Source organism: Tachysurus vachellii, chromosome 11, assembly GCF_030014155.1.
Source record: "Tachysurus vachellii isolate PV-2020 chromosome 11, HZAU_Pvac_v1, whole genome shotgun sequence".
NCBI classification, from domain to species: domain Eukaryota; kingdom Metazoa; phylum Chordata; class Actinopteri; order Siluriformes; family Bagridae; genus Tachysurus; species Tachysurus vachellii.
This window is the reverse complement of record NC_083470.1, coordinates 2,947,501-2,970,000: the sequence shown is the minus strand read 5'-3', so window position 1 is coordinate 2,970,000 and position 22,500 is coordinate 2,947,501. Positions and strand designations below refer to the sequence as shown.

The following is a 22,500-nucleotide window of genomic DNA, read 5'->3' as shown; positions in this document are numbered from 1 at the left end:
AGTGTTGAAGTTTTGTTCAAACCGACCATCGAAAATACCCTCACTAATGGAGATGTTTTTTTTTTCCATTGGTTGTTGCGTTAAATCTTACCCAGATACAATAGTGCTATTTTCTGATTGGCTGTTGTGTAGCCTCTTTTTTTGATTGGCTGATAAGTGTCAGGCTCGACTAAGAACAGAGACGCGCTTGATTCCTGCCCGGTTCCACAGAGACAGCGGTGCAGACTGATACGTTTTGGGCGCTGCGGCTTATTAAATATATGACAAATAGTCAAAAAGTTTTTCTGCGTGAGAAATACGATGTGTGGCGGGAGAACGTGACAAAAGACCGACATGCGTGACACTTGACAGCGCTGCATAAGTGGATAAGTATACGATTTGGGACACACATAGAGTCCATGTGTTTTGGCAAGTGTAGTCCATTGGGGCTGCTACTGTATGTGTGTAGGCCACGGTGAGTTTTTTTATCCTTATTACTAAAGCCCTATTCGGACGGGATTAGTTTTACGTGGGGACGTGGGGGTAAAGTAATTATTACCAGAGCTTCTCTGTGATTTTAGTCCCGTCCGAATGTGCCATCTCGGTAATTATTACGGACAATGTCAGTAAAGATTACGGCGACTTTTACCTTCTGTAAAAAGGTCCGGAAAAATGACCTCAGGTAATACTAATCCCGTCCGAATAGACCCGCTGTAAATATGTACGGTAAAATTCCGTCATTTCCTGTTTAAAAGTAGTTTTTGGCGCGTTTTGCAAGCATGGAGGCGCCATGTTGTCTGTTTGCGCACGTGATAACAGGAAGCAACGTCATACGCACATGACGACAAGGATGTTACTGTGGTGCGTAAAGCGAGTTACCCCTCCCACTTCTGCTAGTTTTACTGAGATGTCTTGTCCCGTGCGAATTGGCCAATTAATATTACAGACGTCCTGAGGTAAAATTGCATTACTCCACGTCCCCACGTAAAACTAATCCCGTCCGAATAGGGCTTAAGACTCCTAAATCCAGGCAGTCTGTTAGCTGATACTAGCTATAACCAGGAAGAGCGTTGTCATATTGCAAACAGAGAAATCCAAGAGTCAAAGCAGACTTAAAGCACTTCAATCAAGTAAACCGGTGTTCCGTGGAAACCTGTGATTTGAAAAAGAAACCCAAACAGTCTCGGTGATACGGCAGAAAACGTTCAGCTCAGCTGAACCTAAAGCTCACAGAAGCCTAAAATGAAGCATTTCTAAGGAATAAACTGTTCCACTCATCCTTACTTTGTAATTCTCTCCATCTATCTCTCTCCTGTTTCTTTTTTCTAGATAGCAAAATACAAGTTGTGTCGCTGCTCAGACAAGAAACACGAGAACAGCAGCGGCGATCACGACAAGGTGATGGGGCTCAATGACGTCAAGTGTCACGTCAGCCAGTTCCATTAATTGCGAGAATCCAGGACGAGCTGCGTTCCAGCTAAACTACGCTAAGTGCAGAGCTGCCGATAAAATGTCCTGTACATCTGTTTTCTCCTGAGGCATAATACAGATTAGAGTCACGTCACTGTCATTATGCGGACTCGTATATACATATATACACTGCATATGAGTATATAAACTTTAAAAGTCCATTATGACCAGACAATCTGTGAAGACGATGGAATTTCTCGCAGGCTTTCCTGCTTAGAAGTATATAAAAAAAAAAAAACGAGATGATTCGTTGTGTAGAGAAATGAGTCCGATGAGTCTTTTTTGTGTGTTTTCTGAACTTCCAGGCATGTTACAGTTCTACTCTAAAGTTTTGACGTGTTTTAGATTTTTTTTTTTTACTTATCATGCCAAACATTACCGCTAGAAGATTTCTGACTGGTTGCAATTTATACAATATAAACTGCAAGGTTAGGAATATGATAAAGGGTACACGCCTGACACAGAGCTGGGGTTTATTAATGAAATCTACATCAACGAACACTATTGTTTTCAAAAATTATTTCAGAAAACACACACTGGGATTGATGATTGTGACATAACATTGATGTGTTGCTAATTTGTTTGACTGTAAAACAAATGTTCCCGTTCCTGGGGTTTACTTTTCGCAATTTCTTTCTTTCTTTTCTATATTTATGCTGCTTTCTCCCAATTAATTCCCACTAGCTAGATCTCCGCTATCACACAACTAATGCTAATTGCTTAGTTACTAGTCGTTAATTTTTAATTACGATACACACGTATTTATTTATTTATTTATTTCATATTTTTAATCAACCGGTTTATCAACATATATTTTCAATCAACCGGTTAATCAATCAACATTCCGTAACGATCTTTAATATTAGCTAAGTTAGCTAGCTAGCTAAGCATGCAGGGTCTGTTGAAAGTGGATGATGTCACGCTGGTATTATATACCTTTTGTGAAACAGACTGAGTGAATTGTTGTTGTTTATGCCCGTTGTCATGGTTACATAGTGTTGTATCAAATATCGTCCGATTTCATTTTTGACTGATGTCAGAGTGCGTAGGAGAAAATATCAGACACCTTTCAGCCTATCGTAAGCGAGTATTTTTGCATAACAAAATAATGTAACACATGTACTATTACACTGTATTATCGTTTCAAAGTCAAAATCGTTTCGCACAATCGCCTGACTTATTATTACGTATTATGATTAAAACAACACACACACACACACACACACACACACACACACACACACACACACACACACACATTCCAATGTGCCCTTCTTAATGATGTCATCAGTCTGCACGTGTTCACAGTGTGACTCTGAACCGGAGACTCAGCCAGCGACTTTGCATGAAAGCTCTCTGCGGCCTATGCAGTGTTTTGTCTGTCGGCATGTTCATCGTAAGAGTTGTAATGCATATAGGACCGTGTGTGTATATGTTTGTATGTGTTTATGTACATGTCTGAGAATGCATGTCCCTCCATGCATGAGTGTATGTGCGTGTTTACGTATGTGGATATGTCTGAGAATGCGTGTGTGTGTCTGTGTCTGTGTGTGTGTGTTATGTTCCATGTCCTGCAGGGCAGATGATGAGTAAAGACAAAATGCCAAAAAATGAGATTTTTAAAAGATGAGTTTTCAGTCCTTGAGGTCAAGCCAACTGAAAATCCGCTGAGAACGTGACAAATTTCCGTATCCAGGCTGCGGACTGTGTTTGATCCCATATGGTGTTGGAGTTGCATTCCTGCTAGCTCTATGGTGCTTGTGATGAAGTGCAGTGTGTGTTAGAGATGAGCGATATGACAATATATATATCATACTATGATACTTTTATAAATAATAATAATGTTAGACTGTATGTGTCATGATGGAGAGGATTGTACAGGATTACTAATTACTAATAAAACTGCCTACTTAAACAGCATTGATTTTAACAGCCTATGAAAAAACTGAATTTTTTTTAACATAGAAACAAAAATTATGAGTACAGATATTGTACATATATTATAATTCTGAGCAGATTTATTTATTTATTCATTTATTTATTTATATGGTTCAACGTGCATGGTGCAAAATTAACATTTCTTTTCAGTGTTGAATAAAAATTTGATGCTAATTATTATATTTATCTCATAATATTATATAAAAATAATTGTAAACTGTCTTCTGAAGCAAAATGTTAACATTTTGAAAGAAATTTTCAAGGTTCACAGTTTAACGTACCAAAACGTAACATCTAAATACCACAATAAAATATGTTTAATATGTTGGTTTTTTTAAAATATTGGTTTACTACCAAACTGCCTGAAAAACAATTGTGTTAATAAAAAAAAAAAAAAAAAAAATACAAAAAATTAAAAGACGATTAAAAGTCTATTTTTTTTAATCTCTACAATTCTACAATTTTAAAAATGATCCTTGATATGTTATTCATCATTATATATGGGTTTACCACCAAACAAACTGCAAAAACATTGTACTGCTGAGATTTATATTTTAAATATGACAAAATTCAATTTAAAATTAAATTAAAAATATAATATAATTAACTTTTTTTATATTTTTAAATTTTAAAGATATAGTAAAAAACTTTTAATTGAACTATATATATATATATATATATATATATATATATATATATATATATATATATATATATATATATATATATATATATATATATATAAATGTTTTTATCCCCAGCATTATAAAAATTCAATATAAAGCTTATAAATCAGCTACATCTAGACTTTGTATCTGTATTAAAATGTTTTTAAATATTACAGGTCATGTAATAGGTTATAAGTCCTGTGATCTCTGAAGAGTATACTGTGAAATAAAGTATCACGATATGGATATTATATTGTCATATCGCCCAGCCCTTGAGTGTACAGTCTCATAATCTCAGACAGTGGAAAACTGATATATAAATAAAAATATTTGTGTTTTATTTGTTTTGAAATCCTTGAACGCTCAAAGCACAAGAGAACTAGCGAATTGTACAGCAGCTTCAGTAACCAGAATGTGTCTCATAATTATTCTGATTGTAAACTGTATTAATTTTATGCTTATTATGTCATGACGTGTATCTCAGTCCAGGATCTTTGCATGTTTTTCTGTTTTTCCTGCTCACAACTCATCAGCTAATTAAAAAAAGTTTAAACTAAGCAGAGCTGGGGAGAAATGTGCAAAATATGTAGTACTCCATGACCAGGATTGAGAAACACTGAAACTATGTGTGATTTTTAAGAAAAAAATAATAAACGAGTAAATGTATTGTCTTGTGGTCTAATTTTTGTACTTGTTCTGTTGGAGATAAACAGATCATCGAAGCATTATTTTATAGCTAAATCCATAACTACATCACTAAACAAAACATACACGACAAGTTATTCCTTTTATGTTAAGTGTTTTTGCATTGAAAGTCAGCTGAATGCTGTCTTAGCAACTGTGAATCATATAAAAAAAATCCAAGCCACCAAGTAAGAAGCTATAAAATAAATACATTTTTCATAGTGAAGAAATTCTAACAAATGATAACAAGGAAGCAAGAGCTACGTCCCCACACACAAAGGAGGAAACATCCTCGACCTGGTTTTCACCCGTCCTTCTCCAGCTACAGACAAGACTGTTACCCCACATCACATATCCGATCATCACCTGGTATCCTTCTCCATCACTCTCCCTATCCTACCTACCCACCTACCCTATCCTAAACTTCCAGCATCTCTCTCTTACCTACCCTCTGTCCACTAAACCCAAGCTCTTTGGCTTTCAGATGTGTTGCGCAACAATCGAAGAGAGCTAAGATCATCTGAGAGAAAGTGGAAGCAATCACAACTTGAGGCAGATCTTGACTCTTACCGGTCACTCCTGTTCAAGTTCTCTTTAGATTTTACTTCTGCCAAGACTTCTTTCTACAAAGAAAAGCTTGAAGCTTCGGCACAAGACCTTTGTAAGCTCTACAACATTTACATTTCCAGCATTTGGCTGATGCCCTTATTCAGAGCAACTTACATTATCTTATTTTTTTATACAACTGAGCAATTGGAATTTGCGGATCATCATGGGAATGGTTTGCTTCCTACCCGGAAGGTCGGTCATATAAGTTACCATGGAGGGGCGTGACCTCTGCTCCATGCAGACTCTCCACTGGTGTCCCACAGGGCTCAGTACTTGGTCTCTTCATTTCTCCCTGTATACTCACTCTCTTAGTAAAGTTATTTCTTCACACAGGGTTCTCTTACCACTGCTATGCTGATGATACTCTCTTGTCTCAATACTGGACTACTCTAACTCACTGCTGGCAGGTCTACCTATGAACGCAATTCTTTCTCTGCAAATGATCCAAAATGCAGCTGCACGACTTGTTTTCAACCTGCCTAAGTTCTCGAATACCACATCACCACATCACTGCTGCGATCCCTCCACTGGCTGCACGCATCAGATCAAAAACACCGACCAGCTCTTTCTTACCTCAAAGCCCTCCTCACTCCTCGCACGGCAACTCGCACCCTCAGAGCTACCAGCAGGGCTCGAGTGGTCCCACTATCTCTCAGGGTAAAAGGTTCTGTTCTGGCACTAAGGTGGTAGAATGAACTTCCCCTAGGGGTCTGGACAGCTGAGTCACTGGCTATCTTCAAACAACTTCTTCGTGAAATACTTGAACTGGCACTTTCTCCCCTGTTTGTTGTACGTGTGTATTTATTTAAAAAAAAAATTCTGAAACTTTGAACAGTATTTTAGTCTCATGGTATTTTAAGTCTGTAACCCGGTGAACCAGTAGTAGTAGTAGTAGTAGTAGTAGTAGCCTGTCACTGGTCACAGGTACCAGCGAAATTAGCCATCAACCTGCCTATACATACAATACATACAATATGACAAGGGGGGGACAGGACAGGAAGACAGGGGATTGAAAAGAAATACAGCATAACATGAGGGAAGGGAAGAGAAAAAAAAGTAAAAAAAAAAACAAAAAAGAAAAAAAACATTAACCAGAGTTAATGTATTCAATGATAGAGACTTACATTGTAAAAGCACTTTTGTACGTCGCACTGGAAAATGGCATCTGCCAAATGCTGTAAATGTAAATGTAAATGTAAGCAAGCACTAATAGATAAAACGCTTAGCCAACTAGCAAGGTAGGAACGTCCACAGCTCAATTTGGCTTTCTTCAAACAGGATGAAATCTCATTTACATCCAGCTAGATGTACCTATCTATTTAGCAAGCTAGCTGCAAGGAAATTTTGTAATGCTTTGTGATATAAGTCACGCTTCAGTGGATCAGTAGAATACTTTAGGCCTTCTCCTGATTTTGGTACATATTGATCAGAAGATGAATGGAAACCAAAATTCTGTTGTGGTGGTTTACACTGGAGGACCACATGGGAGCTCCTTCACCACTCCACTCATCTGCATGGGTTAACTGTATGACAATCCTGCCTGAGGATACACTTAAGGGTGTGTGGGTATGCCGGAGGGTATAGAGAAGCGATGTGAGGAATACTGTGCATTTTTATTTCCAGTCAGCTTTTGTTTCCTCGCACTGTGTGAATAGCCTGTTCCTCCTCCCTGAGCTTTACTGCACAGTAATACCCTCTCACACTGAGGAGCACTGTTTCACACAGGGTTTCTGTCTGTCACGCTTTTTTCACATAAAGTCTCCTTTGTCATAAACGTTGAAAGCCTTCCCGGGGTCTCTGTCAACAGAATGGATTGTAGAACTACATCTTTTATCCAGAACTGAGAGAAAAAGAGCGGTTTTGTATGTCATTAGCATGACTGAAGATTCTGTGGTATGAGCTGATGAAATGTCTATGATTCCAATGAAACACGGTTCGGAGAGAAAATGGCATTTTTCTACATCACAGTTGAATTGTTGACGCCAGTTGGTCAGAAAGCGTCGATTAGTTTTCTAGGACAGCGACTTTGACAGCAGAGTTACTTATATTGCTCGTACATATATGCTTTTATAGCGTTTATATAGTAACAGTTCGTTCACAGGGACTTGAAATTAAAACGAACCCAAATCATGGATTAAATATGTTTACTTATTTAACCAAGAAAAACACATACATACATATATACATACATGCAGTACATACATACATACAGTACATACATACATACATACATACATACATACATACATGCAGTACATACATACATACATATATACATACATACAGTACATACATTCATATGTACATAAATACATACAGTACATACAGTACATACAATACATACATACATACATACATACATACATACAGTACATACATACATACATACAGTACATACATACATACATACATACAGTACATAAATACATACAGTACATACAGTACATACATACAAACATACATACAGTACATACATACATACATACATACATACAGTACATACATACATACATACATGCAGTACATACAGTACATACAGTACATACATACATACAATACATACATACATACATACGTACATACGTACGTACATAAATACATACAGTACATACATACATACATACATACATACATACATACAGTACATACATACATACATACATACATACATACATACATACATACATACATACATACGTACATAAATACATACATACATACATACATACATACATACATACATACATACAGTAAATACATACATACATACATGCAGTACATACATACATACATACATACATACATACATACATACAGTACATACAGTAAATACATACATACACACATACCGTACATACATACATACATACATACATACATACATACATACATACATACATACATATAGTAAATACATACATACATACATACATACAGTACATACATACATACATACATACATACATACATACATACATACATACATGCAGTACATACATACATACATACATACATACATACAGTACATACATACATACATACATACGTACATAAATACATACAGTACATACAGTACATACATACATACATACATACATACATGCATACATACATACCATACATACATACCATACTTACATACATACAGTACATACATACACACATACAGTACATACATACATACATACATACAGTAAATACATACATACATACAGTACATACATACATACATACATGCAGTACATACATACATACATACAGTACATACATACATACATACGTACATAAATACATACATACATATAGTACATACATACATACATACGTACAGTACATACATACATACATACATACATACGTACATAAATACATACAGTACATACCGTACATACATACATACATACATACATACATACATACATACATACAGTAAATACATACATACAGTACATACTTATATATACATACATACATATATTTATAAAATATATAAATAAATAAATAAAACGCTTTTGCTAAGAATAAGTGACACAAACAAATGGCCAAAAGTATTTGAACCAATTACGTCGTCTGTTGAAATGCAAAAGAAAGTGCTGATGGTTTGCTCCTCTGTTCCTCCTGAGTTTGGATAACCCTAGGTAAATGTTAACCAGGAGTGAATGGGAGGTTTTTTGTCTGTTTCTGAGCTTATCTTCATTTGTTTATGTAACAACATGGTAAAATCCAGGTTTTACAACGTCCTTGCTCAGCAGGTTTCAGGACACTTTGGGGATGTTTGCTTTCTACTGCAGCTGCTTTAAACATCAAAGGAGCTCTCCTGACCTAACGAGAGTCACTTAAAGACAAAAAGCATACATCTGAAAGAGTTAACTGCCTGTTAGAAACCGCTAAGTTTACAAAAAATATCCACACTTTATAAATTTCTAAATGCAATTTTAATATTCTTTGCTCAGTGTCATGTCCAAGCTATTAAACAGGAGATGGAAATATAAGCTGGAGATATGAAAACATAATGAAACCATAATGTCATCGCCGCACTGACTTGAATGTCACTCAGTGAATCATAAGACGCAAAGGATTTGGTCACGAGCCCAAAATCAAACCCACAACTCTATAACTACCAGGCTGTGATATGTAATCCTACTCACATTATAACACTGTCTGGCATTCTTCCCTCTGAAGAAGCAATTCCAACCCACTGTTCTGGCATTATTTCCTTTGTAACTTTATTATCAAGCGTTTCTGCTCTTCCCACTCACTCCTCATGGATCAGAGATGTTTTTTCCCCCATAATATAATAACCTTGGATTGTATTCGGCTTCACGAATGCTGCGTTTGACTAAAGATCAAAAGTCGCAATTCTGAAGTCTGACAAGGAAAAATCCTCTTAGAATTCCAGACTTCTGAGAATTTGTGCCAGTTTCCTCAACCCCAGAGTGATGTCAAAACAATATGGCTGCTTAGAGCATCAACGGCAAACAAATCAGCACTTTTTTACCTTTAATTTGGGGTGCGCTAGTATCCGCTAGCATTACTAGCAAACTAGTGAAAAAAAGAAAACTAGTATAAAAATTCGATGTCTTTACCTGGGTTCCGATTAATCAAAGTCAGATGAATGTTTAACGAATTAAAGTCGAAAGTGCTTCAGATCTTTGTTGAATAAAATCAATTAAAATGTTGGTGATGTATAAATTAAAAATCAGTACATAATTGGACCTTAAAAACAACAGAAGATGCAATGTAAGTTAACAGAAGGAGCAATGTAAAGCAAACTGTAAAGCAAAAAATAAATGTATGAAAGATGCAACTTTAACATGAACTCTTACACATTAATATCCTTATTTTTGAGAGTTTGAGCTGGATATTGAGGTCAAATCTTGGATGGAAACTGACAAGCTCTTTTGCATTCTTCTTGTCTACTTTACACACAAAGCTCTGACTGTGTAAAGGATTTGTAAAGGATTTTTCTCCCTGAATTTCTGCCTTGAATACACGCATTGAATAATCAAACTTAAAGGTCAAAAAATAGTCAGAAAGAACAACGTGATTACTTTGACACCAACAGGCTTTATGAGTAGAGTATTTAAAAGTAAATGGTCACTCTGCTATATATATATATATATATATATATATATATATATATATATATATATATATATATATATATATATATATATATATATATATATATACACACACACACACACACTTATTTATTTATTTATATAAAACTGGAACCAAATTCTTTGTGTGTGTCAACACACTTGGCCAATAAACCAGATTCTGATTCTGATTATATATATATATATGAGTGTGTGTGTGTGTGTGTGAGACGAAGGTTAAAAGTGGGCGTGGTTATATTAGCCAATCGGATGGCAGGGGCGTGGTCTGTGTGTCTAACACGAGAAGCTGCTGTTTGACAGCCGGTGTGTGACTTCAGTCTAAACATGGCAACTTCAAAGAAAGTGTGTATCATCGGCTCAGGAAACTGGTAAGACCTCTAAAAACAATGTTTTTTAACTGACTAAAAAAACTCGTTTTCATAGCTAAGGGTTGTTCCTGTGGAATATGAGCAGCTTTTTTGGCTGAAAATCTGTATAATCTGTATAATCTGTATAATCCCAGTGTTTACCTTTAATAAACAGCACTAAACTTGGCTTCTCAACAGCCCTAATATTATAGCAGTTAAGTCTAAGAGAGCATTCAGTTTTTATTCCAGATTGTGTTAATGTTACTATGGCCAAAAACAGGGGATTTATGTACCTTTAGTATTCAGAACGTATATATATAAATAACTATATGACTATATATACAGAGAGAGAGAGAGAGAGAGAGAGAGAGAGAGAGAGAGAGAGAGAGAGAGAGAGATCTCCAGGTCTCTCCAGGGGGTTAATGACTTAAAGCCATCAAAGTGTTTATTTGATTTAAGTTTATTAAGACATAAAAAGAGTCTCAATCTCAAACTCTCAAGCCATATGTGCTGTGCAGTGAAAACAAACAAACAAACAAACAAACAAACAAACAAATAAATAAGGCTCTTACAGGCTGAATAATAAACCATCTTGACCTTGCACCGAACCGGAGACTGATATTAAATGTATAAAGAGATATTATACACAATTATTATTGAAACAAAGACATGACCGAAGACGAAAGGATAATTATTCAAGCCTAACAATAGTCGAAATTAGAAATATAAATATATTACTTTTTATTATAATTAGTAGGATCATTTCTATTCGTTATTGTTCCAGTATCAATATCTTAACATCCATTTTTGAGTATTTCTGTTACTTGTGATAATGAAGGAAAGATCTGAGTGAATTAAATAAAGTGACAGTATAATAAGCACACACAGTGTTCAGTGCTGAGATGTTTTATGACACTGGAGCACGAGTATGGTGTTGAATTGTTTAGCTGTGGTTTGTTTGCTGCCTCCAATCGGTGCGCAAGAAGGTGCAAAAAAACAAAAACATGTCAAACACATGGTCAAGTCCATCAGCGCAGTCTAACACGGTCTTGTGTTTACAGCCAACAAGACTATTTTACTTAGGAGCGTTGACAGGGCCAGTTGTAGCTCAAAGGGCTAAATTAAATAGATATGAGCAGCTTGTGGCCATGACTCTTTTACTGGGAATAACAGGACTAGTGTCCTTTCTGAAGCCACACCCATTTCACAGAGACTGACATACCCTGAGGCCACGCCCACTTCAGTGGGACTGACAGAATCCAAGGCCATATTCTAATACAGACATTGAGACACAATATACAAAAATTTAAATAAAGAAATTTCTCTCTCTTCTCTCTCTCGCTTTCTCTCTCTCTTCTCTCTCTCTCTCTTCTCTCTCTCTTCCTCTCTCTCTTTTCTCTCTCTCTCTCTCTCTCTCTCTCTCTCTCTCTCTCTCTCTCTTCTCTCTCCTCTCTCTCTCTCTCTCTCTCTTCTCTCTCTTTTCTCTCTCTCTCTTCTCTCTCTCTCTCTCTCTCTCTCTCTCTCTCTCTCTTCCTCTCTCTCTCGCTCTCTCTCTCTCTCTCTCTCTCTCTCTTCTCTCTCTCTCTCTCTCTCTCTCTCTCTCTCTCTCCTCTCTCTCTCTCTCTCTCTCTCTCTCTCTCTCCTCTCTCTATCTCTCTCTCTCGCTCTCTCTCTCTCTCTCTCTCTCTCTCTCTCTCTCTCTCTCTCTCAGTCTCTCTCTTTCCTCTCTCTCTCTCTCTCTCTCTCTCTCTCTCTCCTCTCTCTCTCTCTTCTCTCTCTCTCTCTCTCTTCTCTCTCTCTCTTCTCTCTCTTCTCTCTCTCTCTCTCTCTCTCTCTCTCTCTCTCTCTCTCTCTCTCTCTCTCTCCTCTCTCTCTCTCTTCTCTCTCTCTCTCTCTCTCTCTCCCTTGTTTTTTAGGGGTTCTGCCATTGCTAAGATTGTCGGGCTGAACGCAGGACAGAGCTCAAAGTTCGACTCTACAGTGAAGATGTGGGTGTTTGAGGAGATGGTGGACGGCCGGAAACTCACAGAGATCATTAACACAGAGCATGAGAACGTTAAATACCTGCCAGGACACAGACTTCCAGAAAATGTGGTAAGTGACGAGGTTCTGTAAACTCACACAAGCAGACAACTACACACACACACACACACACACACACACACACTGATCAGACGTTTTTATTATCTACCTTCTCAGGATCTTCTTTTAATTTTATCTCTCAGACTCCCCATTATCTCTCTCTCGCTCTCTCTCTCTCTCTCTCTCTCTCTCTCTCTCTCATTCTGCACCTCCTTTAATGTCCTTTTATTGCAGAAAAGTAGGAATACATAACGCTTTGATTGAAATGATAGAGATGTTTGCACAATAACAGTCACCTTCATACCCCCCATATACCCCCTCCCCCCGTGTGTCAGGTAGCAGTGGCGGATCTCGTTGAGGCTGTCGGCGATGCAGACATTCTGCTCTTTGTGATCCCTCATCAGTTTATCAGCCGAGTGTGTGACACAATCCGAGGAAAGATTAAACAAGACGCTCTGGGACTGTCACTTATCAAGGTCTCATCCACACACACACACACATACACACACACACTCTGACATGAGCAGACACAAACACAAGCGTTTGTATAGGTTATGAAACTTTTAGATTTGCATGCATTTCTCATGACTCATGTATTTGAAGACTGTTGTCACGTGTGTGTGTGTGTGTCTGTGTGTGTGTGTTTCTCACACTCAGCAGTGTGTACACAAAAATGGGGAACACAGTATTCTACGATCACAAGATGTCTTTGTTTAAAGCATATGACTCCGTGTGTGTGTGTGTGTGTGTGTGTAGGGGTTGGATGAGGGTCCTAATGGGCTGAAGCTGATCTCTGAGGTAATTCGGGAGAAGCTAGGCATTAGCATGAGCGTGTTAATGGGAGCCAACATCGCTAACGAAGTAGCAGACGAGAAATTCTGCGAGACCACCATCGGTAAGACGAATCCCATCTCTCTCACCCTCGTTTAAGTAACGATCAAAATGCTGTTAGCTACAGGGTGGTGTGATGAAGCGGAGTCGCTGTTACCATCCTGAAGCTGAGTATATTATGGTTAATCTTGTGGAACGCCTGCAAAACAAAATAGTTTCTGTATTCACTTACATTATAGCAGCTATAAACGAGCATTCTTTCCTGTTTCTTTCTCTCTCTCTCTCTGTCTTTAACAGAGCAAACTCTCAGGCCGGTTCTATTCATAATTTATGGGCTAGAGAACATTTAATACACAACCACAAATAACAATACTTTAACTTAAGGCAGTGGTCTTCACTATTTTTTTCATGTGAGCCACACTGATAGGACAAAGTCAATAGGAGAGCCACTTTCACCGCAAAGCATGCCAAGTTATTCAGTCTTCGAGTTGCGGATGATGCATGCTCCCCATTAGTTACCTCTTTTGTCACTGTCACATTGCTTTGTTGCTGTTCATTTTGTGTGCGGGATTGTTTGATAAGAAATCGATCCATTTTTTAGTCCGTGTGTGTTCAGTAAACACAAGTTGTTAACTAGCATGAAACACAAACTACCTTCTGGCAGTCTGCCAAAAACTGACTATTGCGCAGAACGCAGTGAGTCAGTGACGAGTCAAATAATATATATAAATATATATTATTATTTGTAATAGAGCACATTCGTTTTTCTATGCTTCCCTGATTGTTTTTAATGTTATTTAAATGAAAAATAAATTTGAACCACATGATCATATCATCGTATTATTTACTGTCATGTGAGCCGCATATTAAAGCTTGGCGAGCCGCAGGAGGCTCGTGAGCCGCGCAGAGTAACACTGACTTAAGGAAAAGAACAAACTAAAATATATATATATATATATTTTCACACACACCACACACAAGAGTGTGTAATAGTGTAAAGCGCACAAACAACTGGATCAAAACATTTGCAAATCATTATCCAAATGCCTGTAATTCATTAAGCAGCTTGCTGTTCAGTAACTGTATATAAAGAAGTATTATAGTGTACCCTAAGAACGTGTGTGTGTGTGTGTGTTAGGCTCTAAAGACAAGGCCCACGGAGCATTACTGAAGGATCTGATTCAGACGGAACACTTTCGGGTCACCGTAGTGGAGGAAGCAGATGTGGTGGAGATCTGCGGTGCTCTAAAGGTAAGTCGATCGCTTCCCCTGACTCTTATTATACAGCAGCGGTGGATATTTATCTCGACCTTCCCCCAGTACAAGCATGACAAACTGTTATGAATCTGTTAGAGTCGTGCCGACTTTCCATATAAAGTTTTAGTAATGCACGTACTTCATCACCCTCAGCCTGCTAGAGCCGTTATGGCTGTGTACATCTGCTTAATATTCAACACTGACATAGCAAGTAAAAAACAAGCATGGCTGCTAAGAGACAAGTCTTTTACAAACACACACACGCACACACACACACACGCCAGCGGTGATTTACGACAAGCTAATCAACAGTGTAGGAGTGGAAACGATCCAGAAACACACAGATGACAGGATGGGGCAGAAACCACGACTTTACAACAAAACACACACCCGAGACACGGAAGTTGTGACAGATAATTGTGACAGTTAATGTTGCACAACAAGTTAGTTCCTGTTCTCTGTCACATTATAGCAGCTATAAACGTTATTCCCTGACCAGCCTGTGTTTGTCTCTCTCTCAGTTTTTAAGAGAACGCTTGAATCTTTAAAGCCACGTTCACGCTGCAAGTCTTAATGCTCAATTCAGATATTTTGCTCAGATCTGATTTTTTTGTTTGTCTGTTCACATTACCTTTTAAAATGTGGCCTATATCAGATACCAGTGTGAACTGTTTGCTGTTTCGAACTGACCCGCGTGCGCAAACAAACAATAACAATGACGTCACACGCAGCACGCCGTTGCGCTAAAGTTGGTGAGGTTATGGAGGAAGTAAACATTTTCGCTTTTCTTTCTAAATGTTTGTGTAATGGCAGCACAGAGACGCAGTGTTTTGAAGATTTTCGGATGTCGAGGGCAACTTTTGATTATTTGATCCATTCTGTAGGCGTAGTCACGTTTGTGTGCGAACTCGCCGGCGCGTAATTGTGACGAATGTCGATGTAGATTGACTTAAAAGTCGCATCTAATCCGACTCGGCTGTTCACACTGCGGCCACATTGTAAAAAATCAGATTTGGGTCTGATTCAGGACCACATATGGAAGTGGTCTGAATCTGATTTGAAAAAAATCAGATCTGGGCCAGATTTGAGTGTTCACACGACTCCTGAAGAAGTCTGACCTGGTCACTTGACCCCAAAAAAATCAGATTTGGGCCACTTTTACCTGCAGTGTGAACGTGGCCTAAGACACATATACATATATATATATATATATATATATATATATATGTATATATATATATATATATATATATATATATATATATATATATATATATACATATATATATATAAAGTATATGGGAAAACCGGATCATGGGGTTCCAAAATAAATGCACCTGAGACGGGAAATTTGATATGAGTGACAGTTAAAATTCATTATTATTTGCCATGAAGCACCGAGAGTAGAAATTAACACACATTAAAGCAAACTCTGTGATATTTGGAGCATTTTGCAAATTTATTTTTTTTCAAAATTACAACTGATTATACTTTCTGAGACGTGTCGCGTGACCTCATCACGACAAAACCCTTGCTGTGGATATTGAGTACAGCTCTCATAGGAAGTCACGACATACTGTATGTGTCCAACTGGCAGGAGTTTAAAAGCAGAATCCTGTTCTTGTGATTTTATCAATTCAAGTAGATTTACTGCTCCAAAAAAGATCCTGAAGTAACTGAGACTACTTTCTGTACTGTGTTAGTTCTGACCACTCACTAGCTCACTCACTCATTCATTTTCTACCGCTTATCCGAACTACCTCGGGTCACTACACCCTGGACGGAGTGCCAACCCATTGCAGGGCACACACACACACTCTCATTCACTCACACACTCACACACTACGGACAATTTTCCAGAGATGCCAATCAACCTACCATGCATGTCTTTGGACCGGGGGAGGAAACCGGAGTACCCGGAGGAAACCCCCGAGGCACGGGGAGAACATGCAAACTCCACACACACAAGGTGGAGGCGGGAATCGAACCCCCTACCCTGGAGGTGTGAAGCGAACGTGCTAACCACTAAGCCACCGTGCCCGCCTTATTTCTGACCAAGCAAAGCAAATTATTAATTATATACAGAGCTTTAAATACAGTACAGCAAGGCTGAGTGATATCTTGTATAACTGCAACTGGAGGCTAACTGATTATTAGAAACTCTAAGGATGTTTTTAGAATGTTTGTAAAAAAAAATGTTTACTGGGTTCAGGTTTGAGGTACCAGAAGCAGCAGACGTTTAAATAAAGGGTCTAATTAAGGGAGTCTTGTGTTGTCCAGGACTTCTTTTATCTCTCTGATCGAAAAGACGTCGTGATACTTTTCCTCCGCTGTATCCACGGAAACAAAGAAACAAAAAGGAACCTGATCGATCCAAATGACATACTCGAGCCAGTCGGTGGTACGTCGTCGCATCGCGAGTAATGACGCACGTCTCCCAGATCACCCGGGTGGCTTTGATCGCGGTTTATGAAGTGTGATGTGAAACACAACGAAGAAATAAAACACACTGCAGCAGAAGAAGAAAGAAGAGTTAACAAGCTAGAGCCGTGTGACTGTGGACACGTCCAGGCTCCAGCAGTAAGACCCACAGTGACGAACCTTATTCTCACAGACCGAGAACATTTCTGTTTTGTTTTTATTTACTGACAAAGACACAAAAAATCTTTTAAAATGTGTTTAGATTTGAAAGTCTCCTCTGGCTTGATGTTCAGTTTATAAAAAAATTTAAAAAATCCTTGATCATGTGTCACTGAAACACGAAAATAATTTACGTTCGCGTTCGTTCGATTTGTCGGTGGCTTTGAACTGCGGCGTGACCGAAGACGACACGTTTTTACCAGAATCCGTTTAAATCCAGAGAGAGTACGATCTGCGCATATGGATGAGCCCATGATGGTTAAAGTGCCTTTTTAAATGGTCCAGCAGCAGCAGCAGCTTTTCTGATCTTCCCTCTCAATCTTCTCTAACAACCACTAACCTAACGCTGTGTTTACACATACAGAGAGCGACAAAGCGACCGGAGACGTTCATTTGCAACCAGAACTGGACTTTCAAGTAAATGTAGACGTGTCAAAAGTTGAGAAAAGTTTCTTTTTGTACGGAGCAACTTTTTTGTAACTTTATGTACGGAGCAACTCTGTGGAGCCACTTTTGAGCTTATGAGAGTGAAGAGGGTAGAGGTCACGTGATCCGTGGCTGAGCGCTCGCACACACACTGATTCTCCTTCACTTACTCACTCATTCACTACCGCTTATCTGAACTACCTCGGGTCACGGGGAGCCTGTGCCTATCTCAGGCGTCATCGGGCATCAAGGCAGGATACACCCTGGACGGAGTGCCAACCCATCGCAGGGCACACACACACACTCTCATTCACTCACACACTCACACAATACGGACAATTTTCCAGAGATGCCAATCAACCTACCATGCATGTCTTTGGACCGGGGGAGGAAACCGGAGTACCCGGAGGAAACCCCCGAGGCACGGGGAGAACATGCAAACTCCACACACACAAGGCGGAGGCGGGAATCGAACCCACAACCCTGGAGGTGTGAGGCGAACGTGCTAACCACTAAACCACCGTGCCCCCCTGATTCCCTTCATCTCGTACGATATGATGTATGATTTAAATAAACTCAATACACAAAAAAAATCTCCCACCAGAATGTTTCAACTTAACGACAAGGTTCAAAGTAACGACAAGAAAACCGAACGTCGTCGTTACTCCCACTACCAATGTTGTTACTATGGCAACATTATGTGTGTGTGTGTGTGTGAGTGAAAGCAGCTAATGAGTGAACTGCTCAATGCCCTAATTTACTTAATTATTTGGATCCTTCATTATTTGGATCATTTAATGACCTGTGTCTGTTGATGTAGAACATCGTGGCGGTGGGCGCAGGATTCTGTGACGGTTTGGGTTTCGGTGACAACACGAAGGCAGCTGTGATCAGACTCGGTCTGATGGAGATGATCGCCTTCGCACGGCTCTTCTGCTCCGCCGGTCCTGTTTCCTCAGAAACCTTCCTGGAGAGCTGCGGCGTCGCCGATCTCATCACCACGTGCTACGGAGGACGCAACCGGCGTGTGGCTGAAGCCTTCGCCAAGACCGGAAGGGTAAGAGAACAGGGTGTGGGGTAGATTAGGAACATCAGGTGGTATTAAAGAGCATCAGGAGTCAACATTGGTACACAGAGGTCAAGTTTAATTTATTAATTATTTTCACTGAAGCTTATACTGCAGAGAAACCTGCAAGGTCACACTGTGAACTTCAAACTAAGATATATACATGTGTGTGTGTGTGTGTGTGTGTGTGTGTGTGTGTGTGTGTGTGTGTGTGTGTGTGTGTGTGTGTGTGTGTGTGTGTGTGTTTTAGTCTCTGGAGGAGCTTGAAAAGGAAATGTTGAACGGTCAAAAGCTGCAGGGTCCAGCGACAGCTGCTGAGGTTCACATTCTCCTCAAAAACAAAAACCTTTTGGACAAGTAAGAGACCACACATACACACACACACACACAAACAAACACACACATACACACAAATACACACACACATACTGTACACACAAACATACACACACCCACAAACACACACACATACACACAAACACACACACACATACACAAACAAACACACACACATGCACACAAACAAACACACACAAACAAACACACACATACATACACACAAATACACACACACATACACACCCACAAAAACACAAATACACACACATACACACCCACAAACACACACACACATACACACAAACATACACACACCCACACACACACACATACACACAAATACACACACCCAGAAACACACACACACATACACACATACACACAAACACACACACATACACAGAAACATACACATAAACATACACACACCCACAAACACACTCACATACACGTCTAATCCACATTGAGCTCTTACTTCCTGCTTGCCAGCTTTGTTCTATAACAAATAACACACATGCTCTCTCTTTCTCTCTCTCTCTCTCTCTCTCTCTCTCTCAGATTCCCGTTGTTTAGAGCAGTGTATGAGATCTGTTACGAGGCTCGTCCTGTTACAGAGTTCATCAGTTTGTTACAGAATCATCCGGCTCATCTGTGAGAGACATGACTGTGTGTGTGTGTGTGTGTGTGTGTGTGTGTGTGTGTACATTACTGCTCTGATGTCTTTTAATTTTCTGATCATGGAGCTTACGTTACAGTGTGAATTACATCAGTTCATTTTCCCTAAACACAAACGTCTTAAGAGTAACAGGAGGACTGAATGAATGTAACTACAAATGGATAAAAAGTACAACACTTTACTAACTAAAAATAAACAGAACAACCCACTTCTAGGGTTTTTGTGTGTGTGTGTGTTTTTGTGTGTGTTTAAATGCTAAGATGTTTTAAACAGCATTTTTTTCCTTACACTTGCGATTGATTTTGTCCTCATTCACATCAGGACTTTGTCACGGATGAGAAACGTTCAGTATTTTTTCCGGAAGCTTCTCCAAGGTGCTTGTGGCCCTGTGCTTTGGATCAGTGTCCAGCTGATGGATGAGTTTCTCTTCCTGCTGCCCTTTCTGTTTCACTTCTCTTTTTCTTTTCTCATTAACACTGCGTTCATTCAGTTATGATGTTTCATTAAATTAAATATCTGGTACTGACGGTGTTTGTAAGAATCAGCAGCTGGTGTTACTGCTGTCATAAACTCTCTTACCTGTTGTTTACTCTGCATTTATACCACTGGTTTCAGCAAGAAGTCTGTTTTTGGTGGTTATTATTATTATTATTATTATTATTATTATTATTATTGTTGTTAATAATAAACTATTAATGTTAATTGTTAATTATTATTATGTTCATTGCATTTTATTTATTTGTTTGTTTATTTGATATATTTGAATTTGGAGATTTTGTACAGTGTAAATCAAAGCTGTCGATAAAATATACAAACACAGTACAGGTGCGCACAATAGGCCCCATTCTCTCTTTCTCTCTCTCTCTCTCTCTCCCCCTCCCTTTCTCTCTCTCCCCCTCCCTTTCTCTCTCTCTCTCCCTCCCTCCCTCTCTCTCTCTCTTTCTGTCTCTCTCTCTCTCTCTCTCTCTATCCCTCCCTTTCTCTCTCCCTATCCCCCTTTCTCTCTCTCTCTCCTCCCTCTGTTCTTGTTCCACATATCTTTCTTCTCTTCTTCTTTTTTCCCTTTATTATCTTCCTGTATTCCTAAAGTAAAAAAATAGCTACAGATATGATCACAAAGCAACAGTTGAATATAACACAACAATAACAAAACATGAGAGTAATGTTGCATGTGTTAATTACGGTGTGCTGCCCTCTGCTGGCTGACACTGGCATTGCAGCAAACACAAGTCCACGAGCTCAACACTGACTGACACTGTCAGAAGAAAAAGGTCTATTTCCGGTTGCAGTCACTCTGCTTTATCATATATAAAATATTTTAATCTTTACATAAGCAATATTTTACAATATTTGGCATGGTGTGTTTACAGTAGTGACTTTTTTATAACAAGAAATGTCAGACTAATAAAAATATGACATCATTTTAGTGGGAAATGTAGTGTGACGTAGTGGAAGAGTTCAGACACATTCTGTCTGTTCGGGTTTGACTCACAAATGACACACACAAACATACACAGACACACATACACACAAACATACAAACACTCACACAAATACATACACACAAACATACACACACAAACACACACAAGCATACAAACACTCACACAAAAGTATACAAACACACACACACACACACACACCAGACTGAACAAAACCAGCATGAAGCCATAGACGCCATCTGTTCAGACAGATATATTTTTACTCTCTCAGGCCACAGTGACCAATAATTCCCACAATGCACCAGTCCATAACACTCACAGCCCAACAAGCCAAATCTGGCAGAACTCCTATCATATAAGTAATAATAATAAAAAACTTACACAGGCACAGAGACGTGGTGCTTACTGTAGACATGTTCTTTGAAATGAATTGCGAAAATATTGGCACCCTTTCATAGCACAGGTGAAATGACTGACAGACACGTACATGTTCAGTGTTTGTTTGTTTGTTTTTTCAGTGACCATTAATTGGAAAAATAAATATTATCTTAAACGATTAAACCTTTAAGAATTTGTTTGAAACAGAATCCTTTCAAATCTCAGAAATTCTTTTAGCACTTTGATGCATTTCCCCAAACATGGCTGCCTCTGCCTGGAGGTTACACACGATGACTGTGCTACATAATCTCTATCTTATAATAATTAGGTTTTCAGTGTGTTTACATGAAACAGATCAGAACTTGTCCTTGTATATGGTGCAGTTTTCTGCAAATAACTATTTCAAGTGGAAGCTCGTTAAACATTAAATCTGTCTGTAAACGGGTAAAAAGTATAAAGGAAAATGAACCACTTTAGTGCGGTAATAGTGACTCAGCACACCTCCACGTGTTTTAGTGCTTAATTGTCACGTGGTACAGATTGAT

General features: G+C 38.7%; 2 protein-coding genes across 2 annotated transcripts in view; both read left to right on the top strand.

Annotated features, from left to right (window-relative positions):
* The window catches only part of asic1a (acid-sensing (proton-gated) ion channel 1a), a 29,453-nt gene extending 27,168 nt beyond the window's left edge, over positions 1-2,285 (top strand). Inside the window, exon 11 of the mRNA XM_060882395.1 lies at positions 1,309-2,285. Coding sequence (XP_060738378.1) covers positions 1,309-1,425 — 117 coding nt within the window. The 3' untranslated portion in view covers positions 1,426-2,285. The remainder of the gene's footprint in view (positions 1-1,308) is intronic.
* An 8,463-nt stretch (positions 2,286-10,748) lies between these two features.
* gpd1a (glycerol-3-phosphate dehydrogenase 1a) lies at positions 10,749-20,349 on the top strand. Its single transcript, XM_060882235.1, has 8 exons — positions 10,749-10,839; positions 12,735-12,912; positions 13,236-13,376; positions 13,657-13,795; positions 14,870-14,982; positions 18,875-19,111; positions 19,371-19,477; positions 20,018-20,349. The coding sequence occupies exons 1-8, from the start codon at positions 10,796-10,798 to the stop codon at positions 20,112-20,114; spliced, it is 1,056 nt and encodes a 351-aa protein (XP_060738218.1). The 5' UTR covers positions 10,749-10,795; the 3' UTR covers positions 20,115-20,349.
* The last annotated feature ends 2,151 nt before the right edge of the window (positions 20,350-22,500 follow it).

Bases quoted from the DNA above. Each gene is read 5' to 3' on its own strand.
- gpd1a (XM_060882235.1), top strand. From the start codon at position 10,796: ATGGCAACTTCAAAGAAAGTGTGTATCATCGGCTCAGGAAACTG. The intron at 13,377-13,656 runs GTCTCATCCACA...GTGTGTGTGTAG, and splicing joins TGGGACTGTCACTTATCAAG to GGGTTGGATGAGGGTCCTAA. The intron at 19,112-19,370 runs GTAAGAGAACAG...TGTGTGTTTTAG, and splicing joins CCTTCGCCAAGACCGGAAGG to TCTCTGGAGGAGCTTGAAAA.